Source organism: Lolium perenne, chromosome 2 (assembly GCF_019359855.2).
Source record: "Lolium perenne isolate Kyuss_39 chromosome 2, Kyuss_2.0, whole genome shotgun sequence".
NCBI classification, from domain to species: Eukaryota; Viridiplantae; Streptophyta; class Magnoliopsida; order Poales; family Poaceae; genus Lolium; species Lolium perenne.
In genome coordinates this window covers 305,342,768-305,365,831 of record NC_067245.2, presented here as the reverse complement: position 1 = coordinate 305,365,831, position 23,064 = coordinate 305,342,768, and the positions used below count along the sequence as shown (strand labels likewise).

General features: G+C 43.5%; 1 protein-coding gene across 1 annotated transcript; it reads left to right on the top strand.

The window, feature by feature from the left end:
- Window positions 1-19,245: 19,245 nt before the first annotated feature.
- On the top strand, window positions 19,246-22,257 carry LOC127336954 (cation/H(+) antiporter 15). Its single transcript, XM_051363820.2, has 2 exons — window positions 19,246-21,042; window positions 21,122-22,257. The coding sequence occupies exons 1-2, from the start codon at window positions 19,356-19,358 to the stop codon at window positions 22,072-22,074; spliced, it is 2,640 nt and encodes an 879-aa protein (XP_051219780.1). The 5' UTR covers window positions 19,246-19,355; the 3' UTR covers window positions 22,075-22,257.
- Window positions 22,258-23,064: the final 807 nt, after the last annotated feature.

Below are 23,064 nucleotides of genomic sequence, written 5' to 3'. Positions count from 1 at the left end.
ATACATAGATAGATAGATTGTTTCGTTTTTACATTTTTCGAACTTTTTATTTCCCTTTATAATACCCAATTGATTTTCAGGTCAAAACCTCGAAAAACAGCATCATGTATGGCATCATTTTCACCCTAAATTTCAAATTTTCTGAAACTTTCCCTTTTAGATATTCCTTGTTGTTATAGGTATGCCATCATGTATGCCAAACTTTTGTAACAAATTAGGTTTTTTCTGCCTTCTCTAAATGACCTCAAAAATCGTACGTGATAGGTTTATCATTCTATACAAAGATAGATGGTTTATGATTTTTTGCGTGAAAAGTAATGGCTACAACAAATTGTTGATGGTTTATCATTTTTTGCGTGAAAAGTAATGGCAACAACAAATCGGTGATGGTTTATCATTTTTTGCGTGAAAAGTAATGGCAACAACAAATCGGTGATGGTTTATCATTTTTTTGCGTGAAAAGTAATGGCAACAACAAATCGGTGATGGTTTATCATTTTTTTTGCGTGAAAAGTAATGGCAACAACAAATCGGTGATGGTTTATCATTTTTTGCGTGAAAAGTAATGGCAACAACAAATCGGTGATGGTTTATCATTTTTTTGCGTGAAAAGTAATGGCAACAACAAATCGGTGATGGTTTATCATTTTTTTTGCGTGAAAAGTAATGGCAACAACAAATCGGTGATGGTTTATCATTTTTTGCGTAAAAAATAACGCCTAAAAGAGTTTATAATTTTTAGCGCGTGAAAAATAATACAGAAAACCGCCCTTCAGCATACTTAGATGGTGGAAGCTAATTAACCGCCAACAGAGAGAGAGAGGGGTTATCCTGCCCGTTCCCTATATCATACGATCAACGGTCGGCGGGCACGATCCGCGTGACATGGGATAGACCAATCAGGGCGATGTTGCACGTCTGCGAGAATTTGTGAAGAGAGAGGGCAAAACTGAGTATTATCAAGAAACCAAGGGCACCTGAGTAGTAAATAGACTAAGGGATTCAAATATGAGATTTAAAAAATGGAAAATACGTGTTTTGTACAATGAAACCCATCTTGGCCTACCTCAAACTATTTGCAATACCAATATACATCAGTGTGAGAATTGTGGCCTCATTTAGACAAAGTATGATTTGGGGGAAGCTGTTTTGGGAAGGGCTTATTGTGGAAAACCATGCACCTTCATAGCTACTAGGTGATTTGAGAAGTGGCAATTTGTGGTAAAACTTGATTTATCTACGATTTATCTATGATTTGAGAAGTGGCAATTTGTGGTAAAGACTCCATGAGTAAGTGCCACTCTTTTTCGGATTTTTTTGCACATTAAATGACTCATTTAACTAGTTAATCCCATTTGTTGACTCTCTGTTGACCAGCCACTTGAGGGTAAAACTGAGTATATTGCACTAGCCAGTATTAGCACTCGAGGGGAAAATTGAGCACACAAAAAATGCTAGTATAAGACTCGAGGGTATACCTGAGTATATCTAAATTTCCAGGGTTAGACTCGAGGACACGTGCAATTGTTGACGCGTAGACGCGGGTCGCGGTGGAGAAGTCTAGACGTGCAATCGTGGACGCGTGTCGCGTTGCAGAAGTCCAAGACGTGCAGACGTGCACCTGTGCACGCGTAGGACGCGGGTCGCATTAACCACCCTCGCCTTTATAGACGCCTCCTCGCACTCTCTCTGTCACTCTCACTCGCTCACGCATCGCCAACTCTCTCACGTCCCATCATCTTCTCCAAAGCAAAAAACCCTCTCCCTCTTCCTCTTCCTCCGCCGGAGAGATGGACAAGGAGAATGCCAATCCCATCATCGAGGTAGGCTCGAAGCGCGACGCCTCCATCTTCGGCGCCGTCCCCTCTACGGACGTCGCCGCCGCCGCCGCCATCGCCGGTGCATCGGAGGCTGCTGCCGCCGGTGGCAGTCAGATCCCGGCGGGATGGGACCCCTACGACCCCGTGCCGTACGTCCCGCCCCCGAACCCCTACGACACCTCCCTGGAGGACCCATGGAACGAGGTAATTACGGTTTGCTTCCTTTTTTGTTCCCCATTCCTTTTTGAACCCTATTTTTGCTGGTGTAGATGGATCTGTAGATGGATGAGTATTGGGCTAATATTTGCGCCGATTTTATTCCATTTTGTTTTGATCACTTCTTGATTTCGTTTAAGATTTGGGGTTCGGCTGTTCGGTTAATTTATGCAAGTAATATTGGATCTCAATCAGTTAATTTATGCAAGTAATCATGGGATCTCAATCAGTTATTTGATGCACTAATCAAAAGATATCAACCGTTTAATTTTGCAAATAATCTCGAATGTGTTCAAGTTCAGATCTAGTTCAGATCTAGAATCTGTTTCTTTGCCTATGATGAATGGTTGGGCACAAATTTTTACAGGGAGGGTTCAGCGAACCATTGCTGTGTACAAATCTGTTGTGCATGAGCTTTAGTTCGCTTACACCTTCCCTGTAGATATATAATCATGTCCACTCTAACTGAGGTTGACTCTGTTTTTCTTAACTTTGTTATCATGTACGTTAGTCATCTTTGCAACTCATTCACTAGTTTCTGTTTGATATGGATCAGATGTCTGGCAGCGACGTCGGCAGCGACGAGGAGGAGGAGGACGTCAAGACTCGCCAGGTGCTGCGGAGGCTGCAGGTCGGCCAGTACATCTCCTACTTCGCCAAGGAGGTCTACAGGTGCCCCTTCTGCACCAGGAGACTCGGCGCCACGGACTTAAACTGCCTCGTCACGCATGCTGAGAACATCAGCACCACCTTCCCCAAGGTCGGCACGATGGTGAACGTCCACTCCTTCCGCGCCAAGCACAGGGCGCTCGGCATGCACCTCCGCAGCTTGCAGCGGGTGGAGATCTCCGCCGGGCGCATGCCTCCGCTCAAGCCCAAGGCTCCCAAGGGGAGCAAGAGCAACAAGTGGAGGCAGAGCCAGATGGGGTAGGCGGAGTCCTGGACGTGTGCTGCTGCTGCTGCCTCCTAGTTTGTTGTTGGGATCCCTTTGTTGTTAGCTAGGGATCCCTTGTTGTTATGTTAGTATGATGGTGCTGTGAAGAACCTGTTACTATGTTGGCTGCTGTGTATGCAGCTTATTATCTATCCATATTATCTAGGGATTATCTATCCCTAGTCTACTATATTTTGTTGGCCGTACTTAGTTTTCTTGATTTACTTTGACTGTGAATTTATCGTACATTATCCTGAAGATTTGCTTCTAGATTTAACTACATACATATGGACCAGAGGGAGTACTAGATTTGCTGCCATATTGGGCAAACAACGAGGGCCAAAAGGCACAAATAATTGAAGAAAGTCAGAAATGCAAGCTTCTCTAGATTTTATACTAATTTGGTGAAAAGGACAGAGAGAAAGAGGGGAAAAAGGTGCACTTAATAATGCCAATTTGGGGCCGAGAGAGACAGAACCCAGCTCCTGCTCACGTGCAACCAAACGCTTCTCGTCCTGTCCCACGCGGTCCCTTTCTACCAGCCCCACGCGACGCGGGCCCACACGACGCGGCCCCACACGACGCGGCCCCACACGTGACAGAACGGTCAACTAAACGGGAATCCTGCCGTCTGAGCTGCTTCTGCGGGTTTCAAACAAGGGCTTGGGGAAAACTGAGGAAAAACTAAGGAGCTGGGGAAAACTGAGTACAACTAAGGACCTGAGGGCACGAAAATAGAAAGCCCTAAAATTAAAAGGAAACATGTTGAAATAAGTAAAGTAAATGCAAGTAACTAATTTTTTTGTGTTTTTGATATAGAAAGCAAGACAGTAAATAAAGTAAAGCTAGCAACTAATTTTTTTGTGTTTTGATATAATGCAGCAAACAAAGTAGTAAATAAAATAAAGCAAGACAAAAACAAAGTAAAGAGATTGGGAAGTGGAGACTCCCCTTGCAGCGTGTCTTGATCTCCCCGGCAACAGCGCCAGAAATTTGCTTGATGCGTGTAGTTGACACGTCTGTTGGGAACCCCAAGAGGAAGGTGTGATGCGCACAGCGGCAAGTTTCCCTCAGTAAGAAACCAAGGTTTAATCGAACCAGTAGGAGTCAAGAAGCACGTTGAAGGTTGATGGCGGCGGGATGTAGTGCGGCGCAACACCAGAGATTCCGGCGCCAACGTGGAACCTGCACAACACAACCAAAATACTTTGCCCCAACGAAACAGTGAGGTTGTCAATCTCACCGGCTTGCTGTAACAAAGGATTAACCATATTGTGTGGAAGATGATTGTTTGCAGAAAATAGTAAAACAAGTATTGCAGTAGATTGTATGCGATGTAAAGAATAGGACCGGGGTCCACAGTTCACTAGAGGTGTCTCTCCCATAAGATAAAAGCATGTTGGGTGAACAAATTACAGCCGGGCAATTGACAAATAGAGAGGGCATAACAATGCACATACATGTCATGATAAATATAGTGAGATTTAATTGGGCATTACGACAAAGTACATAGACCGCTATCCAGCATGCATCCATGCCTAAAAAGTCCACCTTCAGGTTATCATCCGAACCCCTTCCAGTATTAAGTTGCAAAACAACAGACAATTGCATTAAGTATGGTGCGTAATGTAATCAATAACTACACCCTTAGACATAGCATCAATGTTTTATCCCTAGTAGCAACAGCACATCCACAACCTTAGAACTTTCTGTCACTGTCCCAGATTCAATGGAGGCATGAACCCACTATCGAGCATAAATACTCCCTCTTGGAGTTAAGAGCAAAAACTTGGCCAGAGCCTCTACTAATAACGGAGAGCATGCAAGATCATAAACAACGCATAGGTAATAACTTGATAATTAACATAACATAGTATTCTCTATCCATCGGATCCCGACAAACACAACATATAGTATTACAGATAGATGATCTTGATCATGTTAGGCAGCTCACAAGATCCGACAATGAAGCACAATGAGGAGAAGACAACCATCTAGCTACTGCTATGGACCCATAGTCCAGGGGTGAACTACTCACTCATCACTCCGGAGGCGACCATGGCGGTGAAGAGTCCTCCGGGAGATGAATCCCCTCTCCGGCAGGGTGCCGGAGGAGATCTCCAGAATCCCCCGAGATGGGATTGGCGGCGGCGGCGTCTCAGTAAGGTTTTCCGTATCGTGGCTCTCAGTACTGGGGGTTTCGCGACGGAGGCTTTAAGTAGGCGGAAGGGCAACGCGGGGGGCCACACGAGGGCCCCACACGCCAGGCTAGCGCGGCCAAGACCTAGGCCGCGCCGCCCTAGTGTGGCGGTGCCTCGTGGCCCCACTTCGACTCTCCTTCGGTCTTCTGGAAGCTTCGTGGCAAAATAGGACCCTGGGCGTTGATTTCGTCCAATTCCGAGAATATTTCTTTACTAGGATTTCTGAAACCAAAAACAGCAGCTGGCACTTCGGCATCTTGTTAATAGGTTAGTTCCAGAAAATGCACGAATATGACATAAAGTGTGCATAAAACATGTAGATATCATCAATAATGTGGCATGGAACATAAGAAATTATCGATACGTCGGAGACGTATCAATATATCAGTAGGTATCAACTTATCTAAGTAAAGTCTCTTATAAAGAGAAAAAGGCATAACACTAACACCGGCTCCCAAGTCACATAGAGCAGTTTTAACATAATTATTCTTAATAGAACAAGGAATAGTAGGTATACCTGGGTCGCCCAACTTCTTTGGAACCTTACCATTAAAAGAGCAATTAGCAAGCATAGTGGAAATTTCCTCATTGGGGATTTTCCTTTTGTTAGTAACAATATCTTTCATATACTTTGAATAAGGAGGCAATTTAATAGCATCAGTCAAAGGTATTTGCAGGAATAAAGGTTTCATCCAATCACAAAATTTATTATAGTGTTCTTCTTCCTTTGATTTTAGTTTCTTAGCAGGAAAAGGCATTTGCTTTTGAACCCAAGGTTCCCTTTCATTACCATGTTTCTTAGCAATAAAATCTTCTTTAGTATACTTTTTATTTTTAGCATGCTTTTCAGGTTCTTCTTCAACCTCTTCTTTATCAGAAGCATCATTCTTATCATTACCATTATTATTATCATGTTCATCACCACTTTCAGTTTCAGCATTAGAAATAGAAATACTATTAGGATCATTAACAGGTTCAGAGGATTCTACAACATTTTTATGTTTCTTCTTCTTTTTCTTAGATGGAGCATTAGGTTCAATGCGTTGAGAATCTTGTTCAATTCTTTTGGGATGCCCTTCAGGATATAGAGGATCCTGGGTAGAGACACCACCTCTAGTTGTTACTTCATAAGCATGTTTCTCTTTAGAATTATTTTGTAATAAGTCATTTTGCACTTTAGTAAGTTGATCAATTTGAGTTTGAACCATTTGAAAATGTTTAACAAGCATCTTAACATCATTGGAGGTTCTCTCTACAATACCATGCAATTCACCAATAGCTCGAGAATTTTCCATTAAGTGATTCTCTACACTCATATTAAAATTTTCTTGCTTAACAATATAATTATCAAACTCATCTAAGCATTGCGCAGGAGGTTTTGAATACGGAATATCTTCCCTAGTAAAGCGCTGAAGGGAGTTTACCTCAATCATGGATGAAGGGGGAATTATCTCACATATATCTTCTATGGGAGGTAGATTCTTCACATCTTTAGATTTAATACCTTTCTCCTTGAGAGACTTCTTGGCTTCCCTCATATCTTCATCATTCAATTTAATTAAACCCCTCTTCTTCAATATTGGCGTTGGAATTGGTTCAGGCGTAGTCCAATCATCATGATTCCGGCCTATTTTAGCCAATAATTCTTCAGCTTCGTCTGGAGTTCTTTTCCTGAAAACACAACCAGCACAACTATCCAAATATGCCCTAGACTCAATGGTTAGTCCACTATAAAATATATCAAGTAGATCATTCTTTTCTAAATCATGTCCAGGTCGAGCTCTGATAAGAGAACAAAATCTTGCCCAAGCCTCAGGCAATTTCTCTTCATCTCCCTGGTCAAATCTATAAATTCTCTGTAAAGCAACATGTTGAGCACTAGCAGGAAAGTATTTTCGAAAGAAAACATCACGCAAATCAGTTGGACTTTTAATAGAACCAGGAGGCAAATTATTATACCAAGTTTTAGCATCATCCTTTAATGAGAAAGGAAAAAATTTAGCGACAAAATAAGTACGCATCTTGATATCATCAGAAAACAAACTACTCATAGAAGAAAGTTCAATCATGTGTTCCACAGCACTTTCTTTTTCAGTACCACAAAAGGGTGCTTTCTCTACAATAGCTATATGAGATAGATCAAGAGAAAAATCATAATCTTTATCCTTAATGCATATAGGAGATGTGGCAAATTTAGGATCAGGAGATAACTTATGTCTAACAGTATATTGTGTGAGAAACTTTTTAATTTTGCTTGCATCAGCAGTAGCATTGCATCTATTAATAAAATCATCATTAAGCTCCACATAATCTTCATTAGGATCATCACTAGAATAATCAAGTTCAGGTGAATTAACAGGTGTAGTAGCATTAGGAGTTTCAGTATTTTCAATTTGTCTAGACCTAGCAATTGTAGCATCTAGAAAGGATCCCAATGAACCACTATCATCAAGCACAGCAGAAACATTATCAATATTATGAGAGTTTTCAGATTCAGCAGAAGTACCAGCAAGTGAAGCATGTGGCGGTGAAACAAGTTTATCAATCACAGATGGTGAATCAAGAGCAGCAGAGGTACTCAGAGTTGTACCTTTTCTTATAGTGGATGGTAATATGGCGACTTTACGATCGCGAGTTTTACCCATGATGGAGAATTTGCAGCGAACAATATCAATCCAAGTGAACTTCCAAATAAAGCTATGCTCCCCGGCAAAGGCGCTAGAAAACAGTCTTGATAACCCACAAGTATAGGGGATCGCAGCAGTCTTCGTTGGTAGTAAAACCCAATTTATTGATTCGACACAAGGGGAGACAAAGAATACTTGAAAGCCTTAACAACGGAGTTGTCAATTCAGCTGCACCTGGAAACAGACTTGCTCGCAAGAGTTTATCAGTAGTAACAGTTTTATAGCAGTAGCAGTAGTGAAATAACAACATCAGAGTAACAGAGACAGCAGTAGTGATTATAGTAAACAGCAGGATTAAATACTGTAGGCACGGGGACGGATAACGGGCGTTGCATGGATGAGAGAAACTCATGTAACAATCAAGCAGGGCATTTGCAGATAATAATAAAACGGTATCTAAGTACAAAGCAATCAATAGGCATGTGTTCCAATTATAGTCGTACGTGCTCGCAATAAGAAACTTGCACAACATCTTTTGTCCTACCAGCCGGTGGCAGCCGGGCCTCAAGGGAATCTACTGGATATTAAGGTACTCCTTTTAATAGAGTACCGGAGCAAAGCATTAACACTCCGTGAACACATGTGATCCTCACATCACTACCATCCCCTCCGGTTGTCCCGATTTCTGTCACTTCGGGGCCATTGGTTCCGGACAGCGACATGTGTATACAACTTGCAGGTAAGACCATAAACAATGAATATCATGATGAAGTAATAACATGTTCAGATCTGAGATCATGGCACTCGGGCCCTAGTGACAAGCATTAAGCATAACAAGTTGCAACAATATCATCAAAGTACCAATTACGGACACTAGGCACTATGCCCTAACAATCTTATACTATTACATGACCAATCTCATCCAATCCCTACCATCTCCTTCAGCCTACAGCGGGGGAATTACTCACACATGGATGGGGGAAACATGGCTGGTCGATGGAGAGGCGTCGGTGGTGATGATGGCGATGATCTCCTCCAATTCCCCGTCCCGGCGGAGTGCCAGAACGGAGACTTCTGGCTCCCGAGATGGAGTTTCGCGATGTGGCGGCGTTCTGGAAGGTTTCTGGCGACTTCGACTTCTCTCCGTGCGTTTTTAGGTCGAAGGCAATAAGTAGTCCGAAAGAGGGCGTCGGGGGCCAGCCGAGGCCGCCACACACTAGGGCCGCGCGGGCCCCTCCTGGGCCGCGCCGGCCTAGTGTGTGGGGCCCTCGTGCCCCCACCTGGCTTGCCCTTCTGGCTCCGCCAATATTCTGGGAAAATAGGACCTTCTGCATAAATTCCGAGGATTTTCCTGAAAGTTGGATTTCTGCACAAAAACGAGACACCAGAACAGTTCTGCTGAAAACAGCGTTAGTCCGTGTTAGTTGCATCCAAAATACACAAATTAGAGGCAAAACAATAGCAAAAGTGTTCGGGAAAGTAGATACGTTTTGGACGTATCAAGCCTCTAATAGGAAGGAGGTAAGAATTGGGGAAGTTGCTGTCCAAAAACAGATTCTGTGCTGTCACCGTAAAAATTCGTACTCCCAGCCTGAAAGGAATTTTGAGCTGACAAGTTTTGAGCATATTCCCTAGGTTTTTATCTAACTTTCGTTAGTTGAGCACTTTTCTAGCTGGGCTACAGAACATTTTCAAAAAAATCGATCTTTGCCTGCTGTTCTGGGTTGGCAGATTTCTACCACTAGTTGCATTTGCATGTCTATGTTAGTTTCTTTCTTTTTGTTGTTCTTGCTTTTGTTTCTACTTTTCAAAACACAAAAAGACCAAAAATATTTCTGTTGTTTATCTTTATTTGCTTCTTTAGTTTGCTTCATTTTTTCATTATGGTTTGCTATTCGAAAATCCAAAAAGATTTTGCTTTGTGTGTTGATTAAAAATCAAAAATCCAAAAATATTTGTTGTTCTTCTTTGGTTTTGTAAAGTTGCTGCAGGGTTCAACGGTCTTCCGTGATTTCATTGGAGTTTGGTTATCATTTCATATTATTCAATCCACAAAAGTAAAGGGCAATAATGACGGTCACGATAATTCGAGTTGTGGTGAGAGGCTGGTATGGACTCTATTTGTTTTCATTTTCGTACATATACTCATTTATGTGGACATGCTTAGTTTGTTTATGTAAGGTGTATGCTACTTAATAATGCTTAGTAGTTTATGCTCTCTCATGATTAGATCCAATTTACTAATAGTAGGTAACATGTCATATAGATGTTTGCTTGCATTGCTCGATCTATTCATATAACGATATGACATTGTGGTATCCTCCTATGAATGCTTCATTTGAATCAACTTGGCACATGCTCAAGCATGCCTAAGACTAAACAAAATTCATTTAAGCCTCGATTATTTATCTTGCCTTGGAGTTCTTGTATTACGTTTATGCTTCCGTTAATTTTGTCTGTCGCAAGCATGATTATGATAATTACTACTTTCTTGATTGTCGATTCCCAGTCTATTGCTAGCCTTCGCTTGCACTGAGTATGAGCTCTACTAGTGCATCCAACCACGAAAAACCAAAGTGCCAATTGTGTTCATCATACATACCTATATGTGGTATTTCACTGCCACTCCAAAGTGAATTGCTTGTGTGCTACTTTTAAACCTTCAAAATTACCGCATGTTTTGTGTTTTGTTTTAGCTCATGAGGAAGTATTGAGTTCTTTATTGTCCTTTCATGACTTCATACCGTGACTAGCATGCATAATATGCTGGTCCATAATATTGCAAAAAGAGCAAGGCAACTGGGTGCCCATCCCAAATAAAATATAAAATGAACAAATAAGCAAACACAGCTACGCACATTATGTACTGGAGAGATCCTAAATAATGGTGTGCACTGGAAAACTACATGGGCGCCGCTCTGGAGGTCACTATATGAAGGGATGATAAATCATTTAATACCAGTCGTTGACATAGACATGCATGCTTCTCAAAATATATATTTTCAACACTCCTATTGCATTTAAAATAAAAAGCTCTAGCACATGAGTAATCTTGTTTCCCTCTACGTAGGCCCAATCTTTTACTTTTATGTTGAGTCACCATCCTTTCTTCGAGCACCTTCTCGAAAGCATAGCTGTCATTCTTAGTGCAATATACTTGTCCCGGAATAAGATTAATTGTGGTATAACTGTGATGCTTGAATATTTCAATATTTTTACTTCTAGTCTTCTCTTGAACTTTAGAGGTCCCCTGGCATTTATGTTTTGCTCCATAAATAAGGGAAAGAGAGATACCACTTTATCATATCATAATATGAGCATTGCAATCCTGCAGATACTTATGTTTCATGTTGCTTATTATTGTGTTGGTATCTTTTCCTAGCTTGCATAACTATTGAGCAGCCTTAGTTGCATACTTCTTATTATGAATTTCCTAAGAGTTTGATCATTTAATGAGAATATATACATCATATGAAGCAACTAGGTTCGTGAAAGTTTCTTTTATCGCACTCAGTTGTCACTGAATTGCTTGAGGACAAGCAATAAGCTAAGCTTGGGGGAGTTGATACGTCCAAAACGTATCTACTTTCCCGAACAGTGTTGATGTTGTTTGCCCTCTAATTTGTGTGTTTTGAATGAAACTAACACGGACTAACGCTGTTTTCAGCAGAATTTCTCTCGTGTCTCGTTTTTGTGCAGAAATCCAACTTTCAGGAAAATTCCCGGAAAATATCGCAAAACTCATATTTCACCCGAAGACTCACGGAGCCAGAAGACGAGACGGAGGGGGCCACGAGGGGGCCACACCTGCCCTAGGCGCGGGCAAGGCTTGGTCGCACCTAGGGGTGGTCTGGCTGCCTCGGAGAGCCCCTCGGCCTCTCCTCCCGAATATATTAAGCCTCCTGACCTGAAAACCGAGGGGGGTTCGACGTTTTTCAGAAAGAGTTCTGCTGCTCCGCCGCCACCAGAAACCCCAATCCGGGACCAGAAACTCCGTTCTGGCACCCTGCCGGGACGGGGAATTGGAGGAGATCATCTCCATCGCCATCACCGATGCTTCTCCATCAACCATCCATGATTCCCCCATCCATGTGTGAGTAATTCCCCGTTGTAGGCTGTAGGGGATGGTAGGGATTAGATGAGATTATTCATGTTATAGCTATAAGATTGTTATGGGCATAGTGCCTAGTATCCGTTGTTAGTATTTTTGACATTGTTGCAAGTTGCTATGCTTAATGCTTGTCACTTTGGGCCCGAGTGCCATGATCTCAGATCTGAACATGTTATTGATTCGTGATGATAATTATTGTTTTTATCATACCTGTATGTTGTATACACATATTGTTGTCCAAAACCCGAGGCCCCAAAGTGACAATAATTGGGATAACCAGAGGGGATGGCTATGATGTGAGGATCACGTGTGTTCACAGAGTTTTAATGCTTTGCTCCGGTACTCTATTAAAAGGAGTACCTTAATTACCAGTAGTTTCCCTTGAGGCCCCGCTGCAACGGGCTGGTAGAACAAAAGATGTCGTGCAAGTTTCTCATTGCGAGCACACATGACTAAATAGGAACACACGCCTATGGTTATCTTATGCTAGGATTCTTTTATCATTATTACTTGAATGCCAAGTCTTGCTATTATATGAACTATCTCATTCATGCAGCGCCTATTCATCCATCCATGTGCCTAAAGTATTTTAATCATGTTGTCTACTGCAATCATCGCTACTGATGTTTTCATTTCATTACTGCCGTTACTTCACTACTACCACTGCTATAAAACTGTTACTTCTGATAAACTGTTGTGAGCAAGTCTATTTCCAGGTGCAGGTGAATTGACAACTCATCTGTTAAATCTTATAAATATTCTTTGGCTCCCCTTGTGTCGAATCAATAAATTTGGATTTTACTTCTCTTGAAGATTGTTGTGATCCCCTATACTTGTGGGTCATCAGACATTTGTGTCTAAACTTCTTCTGAATTTCATTCATTCCTCAAGGAAATGCCCTAGAGGCTAGAGGCAATAATAAAGTTGTATTATTCATATATCTCATGTTTCATAATTAAGTTTATATTTTATGTTGTAACTGTATTAGCTTCGAACATTGTGATATTGGAGGAAAACCTAATTACATGAGTGAATCATAAACACCAAATAGGATATCCCTAGTCATGCCTCTATGATTAGCTCATATGATAAATATAGTCTCGTTTACCTGAGATGCCAAATGATATACAATGAAACTCCTCGTCAATATTGTAAATGTTGTTACAAGGTTGTCGGTAACATATGAGATCCACATTTTTGTGGAACAATAATGATGGATAGACCCCAAATGATATACCTTGAAACTCATCATCATTATAGTTATCCGTAGTTTCTCAAACACCATGTATTACCGTTGCTAAAAATAGTCAGACCATGATACAAATATGAACTAGGATATGATATGGATGTGTTTTTTTTACGCCTTTACCGTAGGGGAATCCCCTACGGTGTAATTTTTTATTAATAACTACAGAATAAACACAAATCCCAAAAGGAAGGCAGAGTACATCAGGGAGGGAAGAAATGTCTTAGAAAAAACAAATGCATTAAAGAAAAGTGGATATGAGCCATTCAACAAGAGGTTGAACACTACTAGACTTAACCGCTTATGCAGAAGCAGATCACTCTGGCAGCAAACTTTCCACCTATTAAAGGAGGCCGGTATACTATGAAAGATTAAATCATTTTGAACTTTCCAGATGTTCCAAGTCACACACGCAAACACCTCCATAAAACAAGGGCCAACAAACAAAGATCTTGCCTGGACAAAATTTTCGGTAAAAGGTTTGGAGAAGTCCCAATGTATATCCAAGAAGAGCCAGCATTGCCTTGTAAAGGTACATCCGAAAAAAGGTGCTCTCGTGTCTCAATATCAGTATTTGTGCAAAGGACACATCCGGGTCCCGTGTCTAGCTGCCAGTGTTTGCGCAACATTAAATCTCGAGTGTTTAAGCGATCCATCATGAGTAACCAACAGAACACTTTCAGTTTGGGTAAAGCTTTGGATTTCCAAATGGCATTAAGGGCAACGTTTTTGGGCAGCTGAGCAAACAAAAACCTGTAGAATTTGGAAGCAGTGTACTTCTCTCCCCAAACAAACATGCGACGATCAACAATAGTCGCGGTGAGAGGCGTTGCCAAAACACACTGCGAAATCTGCTGCCACTCCTGGAATGCTTCGACTGAAATAGGTACAGCAAAGCATTCATTTATGTCCTCCATTTGAGCTATATCAGCAACCGATAAATCCTCATCAAGATTTATCGATAATATGATATGGATGTCACGAGATCTTCAAACGTCACCTTATAACCGAGTGAAAATAACGATGGACTTTGTGCATACTAGATAATATGGTGTAGTGTCATGTCATGTGGTAACAGGAATTGCTACTATGGTGATGGAAAGATACACTCTAGGCGTCCACTCGTGCATCGTGATGTTCATCATCATCCTGGTTGGACATGTGACTAGGTTGCTATATCATAGGAACATCGATGGTGCGGGATGAGTAAAGGAGCCAATGCCGGCTAACGAGGATAATCTATAGTTTCAGGCTATGCAAATTATCGAGAAGCAATACGACAATATCGAAGAGTAATACCAAAGGTTCATACAACTAAGATCTATGTGTTATATGTTGGAATCGTTCTTGTTATCAAGCACTCAACATCGATAATTGTCGCAGTGATCGTTATGAACTTGTACACAAATAGTTGAACCCATAGGGCCACACACTTAAGGTTTATGGACATTTAGAATGTGAGTGTGGATGAAGATTTAGAAGAAAATTGGTTCCGGAGGATTTTGGAAAGTCTCAGAATATTCCAAGAGTGTTTGGAGTGTGTCCAATAGTGATATAGAATGGTTTGGTCATTTATGGAAAGTACCAGAAGGATCTAGGATGTTTCGGAATGCATCTGAAGAGTCTGGAGTATTTACGGAAGGTTAGAAGGGTCTAGAAGGGAAGGCACAAACATTTACCCCTAAGTCGGTTTGGGGTAGGGGAGGAGTCCGGATGGACTCCAACTCCCACTTAGTTAGATTGGAGTAGGGAAAAAGGGGGGATCACTGCCCCCTATATAAAGAGGGTGCACGGGCGGAAAAGTCCAACCTAAGCCCTAGCATGAGCCCCACGACCACCTCCACTTCTGCCGCCTCACGCTGGCGTCGTAGCCCCGCTCGCAACCACCGCCACACTGCCACCTCCTCGCGCTGCCCTAGCCAACGATGGGAGGTCGGAGCCATTGCCACCACTTCTTCTCGATGCGGAAGCGCTTCTAGAGTTCTACCCCGCCTTGATCCAATCTAGTCGTTGGTGCTCGCGGATGCGCTGTTAGATCTTCGTCAACATGTTCCCACTATGACGGTGTGTTTGATCAAAAGCTTCGACATGGTGTTGTTGATCTCGTACTTGTGGATGCCTTGTAGGTGTTACACCAGCAGAACCTGTTCGTGGGAGTTGTTTGCGGTTCGAGGGATAATACATCTCCTCGCGGCTAGACAAGTCTAGTTGCGGGGATCGACTCGTATCTTCATCAACCTCGTCATTGACAACTTCAACAAGTTCCGGTATGATCTATTACCTGCCTTCTGGCATATATGATCTTGATTGTGCCTCTAGGATTTGTTTTTGTTTTCGATGCGCGTTCCCCAACAATTACCCACACATATTATTGCACCATCGTATCGTTGTCCACGAATATTTTGCACGTCAAAAATTTGATCTAAAGTAGCACAAAGTTCTCCCTTAAGAGTTCTAGCAGTTGTAGCATGTACATGTACAAGGTCAAATAAAAGCTCTCGAATATAACCACCGGTGTCAACAAAGCAAAGAACCAATGCCATTTTATATCTCTTCGATTCATCTTGTGCTTCAACAGGAAGCAAGCTGAACTTTGCATCACTATTATTTTTCCTGATTGAAGCTTGCACATTCGTAGAAATAAAATCCAAGATCCATTTTTTAATTTGTGGTGAAGTATAGTTAGCATTACCCATAGCACTACCACGAACTAATGAAGCAACCTTTTCATGATTCGAAGAGAAGACTTTCACTATTTCAAGAAAATTCCCTTGGTTATTTGAACTAGGGCCCTCCTTATTTCCACAATGCTAACCATTTGGCAGCTTCAATTGATGTAGTATTAAGCCAGAACCTATTTTTGAGAATTTCCTCTATTGATACCTTATGTATAACACATGCAATTTAGCAAAACCAGTCTTCAAATTATCATAACACTTAACAGAACAATTATGAGCAGAATTAGAACCTTTTTCCATATGAATTATGAAGGCACGTTGTTTTCCATTATTCACCATTTTCCATTTCTAAAATAATTTGATATAAATGAATGCATTATATCCACATTTTTCTGCTGGTTTGTTTGAAAAGAGAAAGAACGGGCAACAAAATGCAACATATTTTATAGGTGAATATTCTAACCATGAAAATGCCCCAACCTAATGGTATTAAAATCTACTCTTTTGACCTTCTTGAAAAGAAGGAGGATAAACATAATTTTGTCCGATATGGCCCAAGTTGCATGTAAATCGTTCTAATTTCATCTTATTTCTCAGCAAGATAAATAGCCCAAATTTGTTTTTCATCCGTTGGATAAACCTTTACTAAATTTTCAATTTTGCAAACAAATAATGCATCTTCTATTTTATCTACATTTTCTATATGATCAGCAGAAAATTAGTCTAGATATGTTTACAATGAGAGCCAATTGCCAATTGGCGGGATGGGAATAGTGAGAGCAGCTCGAAGCCCGCCAATAAAAACAATTATTCTTTATACTAAATATGTTTACTTTCTAAACGTGATACATACCAAGAGCATGTATACTTATTATTATTAGTATATTTTTAATATATTAGTTAAACTATTTTATCTTGTTCATACTATGAGTAGCAAAACTAAGAATGTAAAGCATTGGCACTATGGTCTATGCTACACATTTCTACCATGTGGCATTGGAGATAAAATTCTCTAGCTAGACCGATTTTGTAACCAATACTATTTATTTTATTTTATTTATCGTGGCACATTAAAAAATTATCTGTTAGACAATGTTTCACGAAAACTCCAAGTGAGAACACATTTATTTGCAAATTATTTTGTGGCACTTATCAAAGTGTATATAATTTTTTTTTTTTGTGCTAGCGCGTTTACATATCAATATATTTAGCTAAAATATTCTAGAGCATCAATTCTTACAAAATATCGTAAGATTACAAATGTGCCAAACTATGAGTAACTAGTATAAGTAGTCGATCCAAGCTACTGCTTTCCAAAGGGGCAAGCTCCTTAGATATTGCAAATTCTTATTTTCATCTATGATACATACATAACGCTTGTTCTTCCTATTAATAGGGAAATAAAGAGTATAATGAAGTGAATGTTACAAAGATCAATATGCTGGCAATTCGAGGATCAATGTCATCCACTTATGGTACAATATGTCATCTATCAAGTGCATGTGTTATTCAGAAAACACAAAGAGACATGAGTTTTGTGTGTTAGCACCTGGTAGTGGGCGCACAACTACGCCATAGTTCCACATGACATGAGCTACTGACAATATAATATAATTAAGATAAGGTTTCCAAATATATTTTTTTGTATAATTTGCATTCATAACTAAGGGATATATATATATCTCAGATGTATCTTGTTATAGACACTTGCTATTATGTACATGATGATTGACCTACTTAACAATCCGGAGGGGAGGCATTGCCAAAGGGAATAATCATACTGCAGGAAGGTGACCCAAGCCTTTGATTCAAAGGTCGGCTAAACAATGACTTTGGTCTTGACAAAGTTTAGAAGAACTAGTGGAGGCAGAAATTTATTGTGAAAACCTCTAGAGTTACAGGCCCATTTGAGCCTCCAATTGTTGTTGCCTCGATAATATGACCAAGTTAACTTTTCCAAAGGCATGGTCTCAGCTTGCAACTAACGTAACACTAGTCTAAACTAACATAACACTAGACTACTACGGCAACAAGATAGCTTGCAATGCCTGTAGTCCCTTCCACGGCATCCAAGATCCCATCTCAGAGTGAGAGTGTGTTGACATGTGACGTAATTGGAGGACGACACATGTGGTTGCCTCGCTATAGGACACTTTCTCAATATGTTCTTGGTTTTGACATATATCATCATCATCATCATCATCATCACCACCACCATCGTCACCGTCATCATCATCATCATCATCATTATTAGTGAGCGACTAGATCTCAATCGACTATCAATTCTCAGTTGGGTGATCACCCATGATTTTATGTCACGTGAATACATTATTAGTGTTGTAAAAATTATTTTCGTATTGTGTGAACAAAACTTTTGTACCATGTCAACATTTTTGTAAGTTGCAACTCCTTTGCAACTCCAAGAATAGCATGAACCACGACCCAAATCCAACGGTTAAACACCTGGCTGAGCTATAACTTAATTCTTAATCTACTAAAAATTAGCAAAAACATCATTATAATTGTTATTGTTATTATTGTTAGTAGTTTTTGGTATTATTTTATTTATCCATTTAGTTAAACAAAATACACGCCGTTGGGACATGCGAATGTAATCTTATGACATTGAGACCCGCAGAAAGAAAACTAGGAGTCTTTGACCAATAGCTAGTTTCGTAGCATTATATGTATAGATCCAACAAAATCATAGTTATTATCAAAACAAGTTTTGGTACAATTTTATACATATGGGTTTCAAGTATCAAATTTAATATAGACATTGTGAAAGAAAATTGGTTGTCTAACCTTTTATACTTAAATGTATTTCTATAAAAAAAAGGTAACGTGTTTACAAGAACCAAATGAGTAGTTGACTTCAGAAAAAATGTCAACTCAAAAGACATAACTAGGATTTGTATCACGAACGTGACAAGGACAACTTCATTGGATTTAGATACTTTGTAAGACCATATACAATGCAAGGTGCTTTGTGGGGTGGTTACAGAAATAATCAAGATTTTTGTTAAGCACCGGTACTTGTATTTATATAAGAGAGATGGCTAGTTAAACATCTTATAAATAAGACCAATGCGTAAAACATCGAATTATTTTGCTAAGTATATCTGCCCATTGTACGAGGTGCTCTAATTGACAAGGTACACTTAATTTGGATCCGAGGAATCATTAAATTTCTTAGCTCAGCTTAGTGACGTTCGCGGGCGGTATATGTATCGAACTCGTGTCATGTGACTTATTAGTTAGAAGCACTGAAGCACCAAGGTAAGAAAAATAGGATGAACTAGGAGCAGGTGCATGCATGCCGAGTGGAAGACGGCCCGACCCTCAATGAGAACCTCACAATTCATGACAGATTTAGAAAATACTGTTACCATCTTTCTTTCCCTGAAGCAAAACTCACACCACACCTACGGTACGGTAGGCAGCTGCCTAGGGGAACTAGCTAAACGGCGCGCGCGCCGGCGATCGTTGTGAGGGCTGCTCCGTGCCGTGCCATGCGCCAAGATGGCCTCCACCGTCGCGCCGCTGAACACCGACCTGGACGTGCCGGTCAGCACAACGGATCAGACCAGCGGTGGGACGGCGGCCAACCCAAATGTCCCGGTGGTGTGCTACTCCAACCTGATGATGACCGCCAACGGCATGTGGCAGGGCGACGGCGTCAACCCGCTCGAGTTCTCCCTCCCGCTCTTCATCGTCCAGGTGGCCGTCATCGTCGCCACCACCCGCCTCCTCGTCGTCCTCCTCAGGCCCTTCCGCCAGCCGCGCGTCATCGCTGAGATCCTCGCCGGCGTGCTGCTGGGGCCATCCTTGCTGGGGCAGAATCAGGTGTGGGCCAGCATGGTCTTCCCTTTGCGCAGCCTGCTCACGCTCGAGACGGTGGCGCACCTCGGCCTCCTCTACTTCCTCTTCCTCGTCGGCCTCGAGATGGACATCGACGTAATCCGCAAGTCGGGGAAGAAGGCGCTGTTCGTCGCCGTGGCCGGCATGGCGCTGCCCTTCTGCATGGGCATCGCCACCTCCTTCATCTTCCGGCACCAGGTCTCCCGCAACGTGCACCAGACATCCTTCCTGCTCTTCCTCGGCGTCGCCCTCTCCGTCACGGCCTTCCCCGTGCTCGCCCGCATCCTCGCCGAGATCAAGCTGCTCAACACGGACCTCGGCCGCACAGCCATGTCTGCCGCCATCGTCAACGACATGTGCGCCTGGATCCTGCTCGCGCTCGCCATTTCCATCTCCGACGTGAACAGCACGGCGATCTCGGCCCTGTGGGTGCTCCTCTCCGGCGTGGCCTTCGTGGTCTTCTGCATATTCGCCGTGCGGCCCGCGATGTGGTGGCTCGTCCGACGCATCCCCGAGGGCGAGACCCTGAGCGAGGTGCAGGTCACCCTCATCCTCACAGGCGTCATGCTCGCCGGCGCGTGCACCGACGCCATCGGCATCCACTCCGTCTTCGGCGCCTTCGTTTACGGGCTGGTCATCCCGAGCGGGCCTCTCGGCGTGACGCTGATCGAGAAGCTGGAGGACTTCGTCACGGGCCTCCTCCTCCCGCTCTTCTTCGCCATCAGCGGCCTACGCACCGACGTCACCAAGATGCGCGACCCCGTCACCGTCGGCCTGCTCGTACTCGTGTTCGTCATGGCCAGCTTCGCAAAGATCATGGGCACCATCATCATCGCCGCGCTCTACACCATGCCGTTCCGCGAGGGTATCGCGCTCGGGTTCCTCATGAACACCAGAGGACTCGTGGAGATGATCGTGCTCAACATCGGGAGAGACAAGGAGGTGCTAGACAACGAGTCGTTCGCGGTGTTGGTCATGGTGTCGGTGGTGATGACGGTGCTAGTGACGCCGGTAGTGCTCAGCGTGCGCCGGCCGTCGCGGCGGCTCGTCGGGTACAAGCGGCGGAACCTGCAGCGCATCCGGCACGACAGTGAGCTCCGTATGCTGGCTTGCGTGCACACCACCCGCAACGTGCCGTCTGTGTTGTCGCTGCTAGAGCTCTCCAACCCGTCCAAGCGCTCCCCCATCTTCATCTACGCGCTCCACCTCGTCGAGCTCACCGGCCGAGCCTCCAACATGCTCGCCGCCGCGGCCGCCGGAGCCTCGAGCCGGACAACCTCATCCTCTTCCTTGCCTGCCGCCACGGAGCACATCTTCAACGCCTTCGAGAACTACGAGAGGTGCACAGGTCAGTGCACGATGGACTCCGTTTGTCTCTTAAGGCAGGACGACTAACATACGAAGCTTGTACCTGTACGTATATGTAGGAGGCGTGTCCATCCAGACGCTGGCGGCGGTGTCGCCTTACCAGAGCATGCACGACGACGTGTCCGTGCTGGCGGAGGACAAGCACGTGTCGCTCATCGTGATCCCTTTCCACAAGCAGCAGACGGTGGACGGCGGCATGGAGCCCATCAACCCGTCCATCAAGGGCTTCAACGAGAGCCTCCTCGCCGCCTCCCCGTGTTCGGTCACCATCCTCGTCGACCGCGGCCTCAGCGCCGCCGCGGCGCGCATGTCCGCCGAGCACCGCATCGCGCTCTTGTTCTTCGGCGGGCCCGACGACCGCGAGGCGCTCGCCTACGCGTGGAGGATGGTCGAGCACCCCGGCGTAGCCCTCACCATCGTGCGCTTCCTCCCACCGGAGTACCGTGCGGCGGCGCGGTCCTTCTCCGACGCCTCGTACCGCTCGGGCATGGACCCGCGCGCCCAGGCACCAATGAGCCACAGCACGGAAGGGAAAAGCGAGCTGCAGATGGATGAGGAGTACCTGAGCGAGTTCCGCGTGAAGAACCACGGCAACCCCGCCATCACGTACGCCGACAGGATGGTGTCCAACAGCGAGGAGACGGTTGCCGCCATCCGGGGCATGGACAACAGCACGCAGGAGCTGTACATCGTGGGGCATCGGCCGGGAGAGGCTGGGTCGCCGATGACGGCGGCGCTGGAGGACTGGATGGAGTCCCCGGAGCTGGGGCCCATTGGCGACATGCTCGTGTCCTCGGACTTCTCCATGGCGGTGTCGGTGCTGGTGGTACAACAGTACGTGGTGGCCGACGCGCCCGTGGCCGCCGTGCCCCTACCCAGCGGCGGCGACCCGGTGCGCCAGTACGTGGGTAACGCTAACCAGCGGCCGCCGGCGGCGTCCACGGCGTACAGGGGGAGCCCGGCGTCGTCGACGACCAATAGCAGATGGTCTAGCGACACCGTAGGATTCTGAAGCGCATAGTAGGGTCTTACGTTTGTTGTGATTTGGGGGATTTTCCTGTTCCTGTAGCTGTGTATGTTCTTCTTTCGGATTCAACTTGTATAGTGTGCCACGTCGTCGTAGCTGCGTTGCTTTGTTATGCAACGTCAGGGGTGACTACAAAATGTTCAGCCACAATATTAGATTCGGTTTCAAGCAGGTGTACTTTCCGACGCGCCAAAGGAAAATTGCCCAAACATTCATGATCCAGCACGAGCGCCAACTCCCATTCAAACATAATTCCCCTAGAGCGCTACTGCTTTCCTCCAGCTAGCGTCACGAGGACCCTGAAAGTTACATCCAGACGATAAACACAGAAAACACAAGGAGAAGAAACAATAGATATAGATCATCTCTAGAGCATGCAAATTTAACACCTGCTTAAGAGGTAATCTGTAGTTCTGTACCCACCCTCCTCCCTCAAGAGGAAATTTTCATCCCTTTCCCCCTAGATTACTTCTCCCCAAAACTTTACCCTCAAGATTTATTTCTGCATGTCACAAAGCTGTATAATCTAGCAGATTGCCAGAAAATATTCAGACAATTACCTCTGTGATGAAGCATGATCCCTTCATATTTTTTTTGTAAGAGAAATAGTATTAGTATGCTATAAACTGGGATACATCCACATGTAAACATTTTGAGTGATAAAAAAAACAAGATGTAAGGACTTGATGGGAAAGAAACTTAGTGAACATCCAGATTTTTGAGCTGCATAAGTCTAGAACAACTGCAGCTAGTGATGCTGAGAAAGAATTGTTTCCATGGGACTGAACATCCATCTCATGCTGCAAGTTTACATAAAAAGGTTTGTTGTTCCTAAATTTAGTGTGTTAAACCGCATGAACCTTCATACACCAAAGATTTACAAAGGAACAAAGTTGGTGACAAAGTTGAGATGGTTTTCCATGTAAAAGCATGATCTTACTTCTCGAGATTGAACATACTTCTGACAATATACTT

What these genes read in the sequence shown, in the direction of transcription:
- LOC127336954 (XM_051363820.2), top strand. Translation starts at nt 19,356, where the DNA reads ATGGCCTCCACCGTCGCGCCGCTGAACACCGACCTGGACGTGCCGGTC. An exon ending in GAACTACGAGAGGTGCACAG is followed by an intron (nt 21,043 to 21,121) that starts GTCAGTGCACGA and finishes ACGTATATGTAG; the next exon opens with GAGGCGTGTCCATCCAGACG.